At 43.5% G+C, this 10975-nt stretch overlaps 1 protein-coding gene across 1 annotated transcript in view; it reads left to right on the top strand.

Annotated features, from left to right (window-relative positions):
- The first annotated feature begins 6162 nt into the window (after positions 1–6162).
- ENTHD1 (ENTH domain containing 1) overlaps positions 6163–10975 on the top strand; it is a 71740-nt gene continuing 66927 nt past the window's right edge. The window contains exon 1 of the mRNA XM_088456927.1: positions 6163–6511. Within this exon, the coding sequence (XP_088313053.1) occupies positions 6163–6511 (349 nt within the window). The remainder of the gene's footprint in view (positions 6512–10975) is intronic.

Genomic DNA, 10975 nt, shown 5'->3' with positions numbered 1-10975 from the left:
GTTGTTTTGGCAAAATCAAACCAGATCCAAAACACGAAGAAAGATCCAGATCCAAAACCAAAACACAAAACACGAAAAGTGGCCGGTGCACACCCCTAGTCCCAACTTCTTCTGAGATCCCTGGCTTTTGCTGACTAGCTTGGGGTGCTAATGCTTTGGCCGGGGAGACCCGGTGAAAGGGTCCCCTGGCTGTGGCATTACCCCCACCACCCCCCCCTCGCTAGACTTGAGTCTGGTGCTGGTTTCAAAACTAGGGGGAACCCTACTCTTTTTTTCCCCATATTTTTAAAACTAGGACTGGGTCAGGAGCTGGTTATGCTTTGGGAGACAGGGGGTGCCAACGTAATTTTTTTTTAATTAACCATTTATTTACACATCCTGCACATATCTCATTGATATGTGCAGGCTGCTTGTTCGGAAGTGAAACATGGGCAGAACACACATGAACGATCACATGCGCCATCAGGAAACATGATCCTGACAAACACAGGGGCTTGGTAAATTCCCAAATTTATTTTATTAAAAAACGGGCAGGACACGAATCTTAGTAAATGTACCCCCTGGAGGCAGCTCCTGTTGCCTATGTATAAAATACATAAAATTCAAATGTTGCAGTTTAAATATATTTTATATGCAGTATTGTAATCATAAAACGTGCATGGGCTATGCCAGTCAGGAAGAAGGTGAGCATAGTATCTACAGCATGTCCAGTAATAACAGCTTCATATAGCAGCTGTACTAATTATTACAAATCGCTTTAAAGAGGGTATGTAGGGGCTAATTTATTAAGCCATTCGACCCTGTTAATCAGACGGAAACAGTCGTTTCCGCATGATTTACGCAAAAGTTCCTATTTATCAACATATAGCTGCAACTGTTCTGATATGAAAAAGTAGATAAATTACCATGAAAAAATACAGTAATTCCTTCTAGCTGCAATATGTAATGATGGTTTTCAAGGCAACTCTGATACCTATGATAATTAAGGGGCTGATTCAACAGTGGACGGAATTGCAAAACCACACACTATGGGCTTTGCAATTCCGTCCTGCTAAAATTATAAAGCTGCAGGAGGCGTCTGAAGTTGAATTGGTGCCTCCTGTCAATATCTGCGAACCCAGCGCTGTGACCGAGGCCGCAGCCAGGGATCATCATCGCCACCATCAGTCGCGATATTGTGCGGCACAGGCCAACTGAGTAAACCTCAGCTAACACAGGCTGGCCGGTTTGAGAGGCCAGGAGGTCTGACCCTGACCTCGTCCCTCCCGGAAAACGAGGTGACACTCCCCCAGAGCCGTAACTAGACTTTTATTTTGTGCCTTGTGCCAGAGAGAGCATTGGTGCCCCCTCACTCCCCCCATTTTTTAAACCTGAAAAAGGGCAATGGCCTCATGGGGAAGGTCCAAGGAAGAGATAGGGGAGGCCAAGAGATGCTGGGGATAAAAGAAGAGGAAGCTACAAGTGAGAATGATAACAGGAAAATTGACAGGCCCAAACAGCGCCCCCTGCCCTGCGGTGCCCTGTGCCACGGCACTGGTCGCACTACCCTAGTTACAGCCCTGCACCCCCCCGTTTCCGGGAACGACACACAACCGCTTCCAGGAATGCATGCTGTACCCACCCTGCAAATGCTTCTGCCTGTCACTAAGGCAGAGGCATAGGGGAGCCTGCGTGCAATCTCACAGGACCCCTTCTGCACATGCACAGAACGGGTCCTGTGCATGCTTAGATTCCCGATAATCGTATGGGAATCTACGTGAAAATCCTGATCTACGTCCTCTGCTGAATCAGCCCCTAAGCACCATTATCACTTACATCAGTCCCTTCCCCGGTGCATATTACAATCTATGGTGGAGATGTATAGTATGAAACCCTCTATAGAGGACAAGTGGAGAAGTTGCCCATAGTAACCTATCAAATTATACTGTACTTATTTTATATAGTGACTTGATAAATGATAGCTAGAAGCTGGTTGCTATGGACAATCTCGTGACGTGCTTTTTTTAGAAGGTTTGATAAGGGGCGTTTTAAGAGAGGAGGGGGCTCGTGTGCATTCCTCCTCTCTCCCCGGCGGCCGGCAGCCGACTGACGCAGCTGGCCGGCCACCGCAGAAGCAGTAAACTCTGGGCACTAGAGTGTGTCCAGAGTCAGTCTACTGCGCATGCGCAGAATGCCGTAAAATGGCCACGGTGGCCATTTTCCAGTGTTCTGTGCAGCGCTGACACTCAACGTGGGACCACGGACAGGTGACTTTTAAATAATATGGGTGCAGGGTGTGTGGGGCGGGGCCCCCCTGGACCCGGGGACCCGTGTTCCCTGCACACCCTGCACCCATTATAGATATGCCCCTGGGTTTGAAACATTTCCCTATATATGCCCTACAATCTGCACACACTAGGTATAGCTTTCTCAGAAGCCAAATAACCTATCACTATGTGCCTGAAGTGTGTAAAGAGAGGAAACTGGAGTACCCAAAGGAAACCTATGAAATACAACACAGGGTCATAACTGGAATCAAACTCATAACTACAGTTATGTGAGAGAACAATGCCAAGCACTGTGCCACCACACTGCATGACAGGCAAAGCGTGTTATTGGAAGCCATTGAAAACAGTCATGGAAAATAGTGGCTGCATTATTATACATTTAAAAAGCAGTGTGTAGTTAATGTGGAGGTTAGTATGATAATCAATATGTAGAAAATGCTCATAGTCAAAAAAAATATTCACAAGAGAAGTTTTACACAAAAAGGTCGTCCCCGGCCTTCTATGTAACCCATTACAAATATAACTAATTACTGTGTGTACCAGGGGCAGGTTGCACATGGCACCCAATGACCATATAGTAGCTAATAATAATTCAGGAGTCAGGACATGTCAGAAATACTGGTGACAGGATAGTCCCCTCAAATCGGCATTGTCCTGCCTATATTGGGGCATTTGAGAGGTATGAGGTATAAAAGGGTCAGCTCAACAAAATGCAGCTTTCTCTTCATTTTACTATTTTGCACCCTGGTATGCAAACAGGGGCGCCGAGAGGGGGATTGATAATTACCCGGGCCTCTTGGTGGGGCCCGGGGCAGCTGCCGAGGGGGACAAAGGCCCCTCTATGCAGTGCATGGTGCCACTTCTAGACGCAGTGCATAGTATTGTACAAGTTTTTTTTCCCCAGTGTGGACATGCCACACCCCCTTCTGTACCTGTGCTGTCTCAACGGACCTTTATGCAGAGCTACATTAAGGGCGAGGGATGCAGGGGGAAAGTTATACCGGGCCCCCTCTCCCAGGGGGCCCCCAATCCTTTAATCAGCTGCAGTGCAGTGTAGGGCTGCACTGGCAGCTGTAGGGCAGGCGGAAGGTGGAGTTAGGGATGATCATAATCATCAATGGTTTATGGCTGATGTTGAATGCTTTTACCATCAATGGGGGAGAACCAGATTGTTTCCCTCCATCGATGGTAAAGCATAACCAAATTTTTATTTTTCGCAAAGTGCAGGGATGCGGAGCATAGCTCCGCCCCTGACACCCGCAAAGCCTTGCTCACCCCCCACCCTCAGTTCTGATTAGCCCACATGCCAGTCAGTTAAACAACAGGGATTACCATTAGTTGGTGAAACCATTGATGGTCATCCATTGCATAGTTGGTCGTCATCGATTGCTACTTGCAAAAATGCCATCGATGGTAACCACACTGATGGCCATTACTAGGTACAGTCTGAGCAGGGGAAGGGGCTACATGGCACTGTACAACCAGTGTCACCAGCAGCATGGGAGAGAGAAGGGGAGGAGACTTGACTATCCAGCAGCCTAAATGGAAAACCTGAGTCAGGGAGGTGGCACTCTATGATGTATGTGACTATGTATGTTTGTATGTATGTGTGTGACTATGTATGTATTTATATATGTGTGACTATGGGGGGTATCCAATTAGTAGCAAACGGTGAGAAACGGGGATTTATTTTGGGCGAAAACACATAGGATCCATGATAATTTAATGGACCTATGTGTTTTCACCATATCGGGGGTGAAAAAAATTGCATTCTTCGTGGGACACGTCAGGTACCGAAAAATAAAGCTCTGATAAGTGCTGGCATCTTCCGGACTTCAGGGCTAATTGGGTTGCCCCAGGGGGTCAATTAGCGCCCGAACAATGTTCAGGGCTATTTGGATACCACCCTGTGTGTGTGACTATATACTGTATGTGTTATATGTATAGTTGTGACTATGTATGTGTATGACAGTATGTATGTGTATTAGTGTGTGATTTTATGTATGTGTGGCTGTATGTATGTGTATATGTGTGTGACTATGTCTGCATGCATTGTGTATGAATGCATGTTTCTATATATGTGTGTGACTGTATGTGTATATGTGTATAACTATGTATTTATGCATAGCCCCCAAGTATCCCGATTTTGGTGGGACACTACTGCTTTTCAAGTACTGCCCTCCCTTGGGCTGCATTGTCCTGCATTGAGGAAAGGCTCTCACCTGCTGTGCGAGCAAGGGAGGGGGCAGCCCAGCAGCTGAGGAGGCGATATGCATGCACTCTGGGTGATTTTTTAAATATCATCCTTACTGTATGTTGAAATAAACAACAAGATTAAACAGGGAAAATATTCTGTAATCCATATTGTACTGTAGCAACCACAGAGACATCCATTTAATTTTCTAAATTGTGTGCAAAATTCTATTGGTCTTTATGGGCTACAGCAATTATAACTTGTACACACAATTTTATAACTGTTATTTCAATTGTTATTTGCAAGAGTCTATAACAAACAAGAATCACCTCAGAGGGCTAGGGTTATATTTAATAAAGTGCAGGTTTATAAAAGTGGAGGAGTTGCCTGTAGCAACAAATGAGATTCTAGCTATTATCTTCTAGAAAGTGCTAGATAAATGATAAGTAGAATCTAATTGGTTGCTATGGGCAAAACCTCCATTCCTATAAAACCACACTTTAGTAAATATACCCCAAAGTGTACAATCAAGGTGAGAAAATGTTTACATATCTTATTTATTGCCCCGTCTTGACCTCTTCTTACTTTTGTAGTGATGCAACAGAACTGGGGTAACATCCTCTTTTCCTGTCTGGCTCCACTGCCCAGGGAAGACATTCTCTAGTGGAGTGTCTGAGGAGTGTCATCAGGGGGCAAAGGGATACCTGTATATGGGACCAGGGGCCTGATCCAGACCCGCTCCCGAGCGCACAGCGCTCGCAAGCAGGTCGATGGTCCCCCACTGCGCATGCACACGCTGGAGCCGGCTCCGGCATGCACAAGCGCGAGCCCCAGCAAGCTATGGCAGCTCCGTCGCTCCTGGGCTCACTACAAGACAGGGCGGCTGTGGATATTGATTGACAGCTCGCCCCGTTTTGTAGGCGGGTCGGGGGGGTGGCTTGCCAAACGGAGGCATTCCCGACGGAACGCCTGCCATTTGGGGGCGGCCCCACTGACATCACCCCACTGACATCACGAGTGATGTCAGTGGTGAGCTTCCGGCTCTGTTAGAGCCGGAAGCTCACTGAGGCTTGCGGCAGACGAGACCCTACCACAAGGGTCTCGTCGCAAGCCCCGATGGTCGCGATGGTCGGGACCATCGCGACCATCACCTGACCGCTTGCTAAAGCTGTGGGTGGTCACCCACAGCTTAGCGAGCGACCAGAAGGCCGGCTCAAAATAAAAATGCCGCCCTGATTCAGAGCGAGCACTCTGAAAGAGTGTCCGGCTCTGAATCAGGGCCCAGGTCTTTTAGGGAGGCACAGTCATTCCCCAAGTTGGAGTGACTACACCCTCTGAAGAATGTAAAGATAGTCCAAGTATTTACAGTGAGGTGTGTCTACACCCCCATACACTTAGCTATGCCCCTCGGTACCAGGACCTATCTCACTTCCTTGCGCCATTGCTTTTGCAATATATTATGAGGGTTCCGAATTAGCTATTTAATTTCCTATGAACTTAATAGGCTACTTTCTTTCTTGTAACTGTTTCTTATGAACTTGCAAACAAGTATTTTTGTATTTTTAAGCTGTCATTTATATGTATATTTAAAGCAAATACATTGTTACATTATGTTTACTTCTTCATAGTATATTCAACCTCCATTCACACTGTAAAGCAGCAGTAGGCAACTCATTCACGTGACCATTCATTGCTATAACAATGGCTTTTCGAAGGAAACTGAAGAACTTTGTGAAGCAGTATTCAGATGTGGTGGTGAAAGTGAGGGAGGCCACATCGAACGATCCTTGGGGACCATCCGGAAGCCTAATGATGGAAATTGCAGGAATGACGTATTACGCTGACTCTCTGTCAGAGATTATGCATATGATATGGCATAGGATGAATGACAGCGGGAAAAACTGGCGTCATGTTTACAAATCTTTAACGCTGTTGGATTACTTACTTAAGAATGGATCAAGACAAGTCATTGTACAGTGTCTTGAAAGAGCTTATAATATTCAGCTGTTGAAAGACTTTAAGTACATAGACAATGATGGAAGAGACCAAGGTAATAACTATGGTTTTGTTTTATTTTTGTTTTTGCTTCAAAGTTGCATTACTAAGAAATCCTGGAAGCCTTGTTTCCAACCAATCAGCGTCAGGCTTGTTACTGGTATGTTTTGGGACTCTTAACGTTAGCAAGCATAGCTTAGCTACAGTACTACATAATTAAAGGGCCACTGAATCTAATAAAATACAAATGACTTTTATAAAATAAAAACTAACTAAAGTAAAATAACTTTCCCAAATTGATATACAAGTATGTAAACATTTAATGACCTTCAAAAATCTAATGATATTTGCGATAAAAAATTTAATTTTATTTCATTTATGTGTACAGCACACTTGTTATCAGTTATACAAGTAGGGGGGAATGTAACCGACTACGAATTTTGCAGAAACTTCTAAGGTGAATTTTTGGCGTATTACCCTCCAAATCATCATGTGTAATACCCACTGATTTGGAGGGAGAAGACTCAAACTGCTGGCAATGTGCAATAAGTATAAAACTCTCACATAGCCATTGCTTTGGGATAGCGCAGTATGTTTGAAGATACAAAAAATGAATGCATCTCACCTTTGTATAATAGTCCTGTGTGCTATTCAACATCCGGTTCCATCCACTAGGGGTGCTAGTGGTTGGGTAGTGTAAAACAAATATACTGCTACCCTTACCTAGTGCTTTCCGACCCAATACTGAGTGTTAGGCCCTTCCTAGTTAGCCTTGGCTAAATGTACCGTTGTAATAATTTTAAATGTGCCCCATATACAGTCAGGTGCATAAATATTGGGACATTGACATAATTTTCATATTTTGGCCTCTATTCACCACCACAATGGTTTTGAAATTAAACAAACAAGATGTACTTTAACTGCAGACTATCAGATTTAATTTGAGGGTAATTACATCCAAATCAGGTGAACAGTGTAGGAATTACAACGGTTTCTATATGTGCCTCCCACTTTTTAAGGGGCCAAAAGTAATGGGACAAACTAAACAATCCTAAATCTAACTTTCACTTTTTAATACTTTGTTGCAAATCCTTTGCAGGCAATTACAGCCTGAAGTCTGGAACGCATAGACATCACCGGACGCTGGGTTTCATCCCTGGTGATGCTCTGCCAGGCCTTTACTGCAAATGTCTTCAGTTCCTGCTTGTTCTTGGGGCATTTTCCCTTCAGTTTTGTCTTCATCAAGTGAAATGCATGCTCAATCGGATTCAGGTCAGGAGATTGACTTGGCCATTGCATAACATTCCACTTTTTAGCCTTAAAAAACTCTTTGGTTGCTTTTGCAGTATGCTTCGGGTCATTGTCCATCTGCACTGTGAAGCGCCGTCCAATGAGTTCTGAAGCATTTGACTGAATATGAGCATATAATATTGCCCGAAACACTTCAGAATTCATTCTGCTGCTTTTGTCAGCAGTCACATCATCAATAAATACAAGGGAACCAATTTCATTGGCAGCCATACATGCCCACGCCATGACACTACCACCACCATGCTTCACTGATGAGGTGGTATGTTTTGGTTCATGAGCAGTTCCTTTCCTTCTCCATACTCTTCTCTTCCCATCACTCTGGTACAAGTTGATCTTTGTCTCATCTGTCCATAGGATGTTGTTCCAGAACTATAATGGCTTTTTTAGATGTTGTTTGGCAAACTCTAATCTGGTCTTCCTGTTTTTGTGGCTCACCAATGGTTTACATCTTGTGGTGAACCCTCTATATTCACTCTTGTGAAGTCTTCTCTTGATTGTTGACTTTGACACAAATACATCGACCTCTTGGAGAGTGTTCTTGATTTGGCCAACTGTTGTGAAGGGGTTTTTCTTCACCAGGGCAATAATTCTTCTGTCATCCACCACAGTTGTTTTCCATGGTCTTCCAGGTCTTTTGGTGTTGCTGAGCTCTACGGTGCGTTCTTTCTTTTTACAAATGTTCCAAACAGCTGATTTGGCCACACCTGATGGGTTTGTTTTGATTTTTCAACCTAATGATGGCTTGCTTCACTGATAGTGACAGCTCTTTGGATCTCATATTGAGAGTCGATAGCAACTGATTCCAAATGCAAATGTCACACCTAGAATCAACTTCAGACCTTTTACCTGCTTAATTGATAATGAAATAACGAGAGAATAGCCCACACCTGTCCATGAAATAGCTTTTGAGTTGATAGTCCCATTACTTTTGGCCCCTTAAAAAGTGGGAGGCACATATAGAAACCGTTGTAATTCCTACACCGTTCACTTGATTTGGATGTAATTACCCTCAAATTAAATCTGAAAGTCTGCAGTTAAAGCACATCTTGTTTGTTTAATTTCAACGCTATTGTGGTGGTGAATAGAGGCCAAAATATGAAAATTCTGTCAATGTCCCAATATTTATGCACCTGACTGTAAGAGGAATAGTATATTCTTATGCATTAATAAATGTTAGAATAAATTAGTTCCCCCTTTTTGTCTACAGAAAATGTTTTTTTCCCCAAATAAAATAAATAATAAGATATTGTCCACTTATAAAAACAACTAAATAAGTAAATACATTTGTTTCACCTTAGTAATATAAGTGCCCCCTTTTGGAATAAAAAAAAAATAATAACATTACCTCCAGAAAAAAATAATAATAAAAGCATCACCTACTGTAGCTTGATACTTACCTGTTCCCTGAGCCAGGACTTAACAACCTAATTTTAAACATAATAAGATGTACTACCATGCTGAGACTTGTAGTACAATGCAGGAAAAAGAAAATGCAGGTGCACAGTCTAAGTACTAAAAACAATGAAAGTCAAAATATTCCTAATAGACTCTACAATTAACATGGAGTACATGTTTGGCCAAAAATATTTTCCCATCCACCACGTTAAGGTGAAAAGGTGAACCCCATCAGATGGGTCCCTAACATTTATATACTAACACATTATGTTAATTTATCTAGAACTTACCTAGAATAGTGCTCATTTGAATATATAGACAGCAATGTAGGAACCTGTGCTGATTAAAAACACCTAAGGGCAGACAGGAGGGGTGTAGTAGGTATTATCGCTGGCCATAAATCCCGACAGCGGCAGCCTGACAAGGGTGAAGATCCCGATCGTCTTAAAGGTAAGTATAAACTAACCTAATTTAACCCTAATTTAACCCCCTAACCCTAACCCTCCTTTAGGGTCCTTAAACCTAACCTCCCCCCCTGTGCCTAACCCCCCCTTCCCCGCAGCCTAAACCTAAGTCCCCCGGGGGGGTGCCTAACCCTCACCTCCCCCCGGGGGTGCCTAACCCTAACCCCCCCTTCCCCTAGCCTAAACCTAACCCTCCCATGGGGGTGCCTAACCCTAAATCCCCCCGGGAGCCCTAGATCTACCCCCCCCGTGCGGCTGTTTGCGCCCGGCTTACCTTCGTTCGGTATGCCGGGCGCCGGTCTTCCGGCATCTGGTTAATGACAGATGTTGAGTTTTCAACATCTGTCATCAGTACCACGGCGGGATTAGAAAGTCTGGAAGCCGGCGGTCGGCATTTAGACTGTCGGCTTACAAACTAAATCCCGATGGGAGGGGTGTTAATACCAAGCAGAAGGACTCTCAGCCTTCAATTGTACAATATATACACAAACGTAGAGGAAAGGGAAAGGGGGCTTGGACTGCACATCCTAATTTTAAACTTAATAAGAAGTGCTACCATGCTGAGACTTGTAGTACAATGCAGGAAAAACAAAATGTAGGTGCACACTCTAAGTACTTACAAGAATGATAGTCAAAATATTCCTAATAGACTCTACAATTAATTAACATGAAGTATAAGTGAGGTTCTTAGTACATGTTTGTCTAACATCCCTAATGCTAATACCAACACATTATGTCCATTTATCTAGGACTTACCTATAATAGTGCCTATTTGAATTTGTAGATAGCAATATCTGATGCGGTCCCTCCATTTCCGACAGCAGTCATAGCTTCCATTCGGAAGCTTGGCCCCGATAAGATAATGCCATTTTCAGACTATACTATTTGGCTACTAATTCACAAAAATGACAGGGAGAGGGTTCCTCTGCTACCCTCCCGGGCAATGGCCACTGCACATGTGTGGTCTGCTGACAAGTCATTGTACATTGCACAGACTGTAAGTTTGGGCAAATGTGAATTTCTTATTGTCGCACATAGTAGCGATAAGAAATTCTAATTATCAGGTCTGAAACCCGCTAATTAGTAAATGCGGCCCAATATGATAAAGGGACAGTGCTAGTGACAGCACTGCTACCGAATATGGTAACACCCAACAACTTGTACAGTCACCTGATGGCGATAACAGATTACAGTTGATGAAAAAGGTTTTATTATTATTCTTTGAATAAAGTGGCTCCTTTGTTTGCTAATTTATACATGACTAATTACAAACTATGACATATATATCTTCTATTACACTATAATGTATTATACGACTTTATGCACATTAATAATCATTTTATTATTTG

Source organism: Taudactylus pleione, unplaced genomic scaffold (genome assembly GCF_031769625.1).
Source record: "Taudactylus pleione unplaced genomic scaffold, aTauple2 ptg000726l, whole genome shotgun sequence".
Lineage (NCBI taxonomy): Eukaryota > Metazoa > Chordata > Amphibia > Anura > Myobatrachidae > Taudactylus > Taudactylus pleione.
The sequence above is the reverse complement of the archived record's forward strand: the minus strand, read 5'-3'. Positions and strand labels throughout refer to the sequence as shown.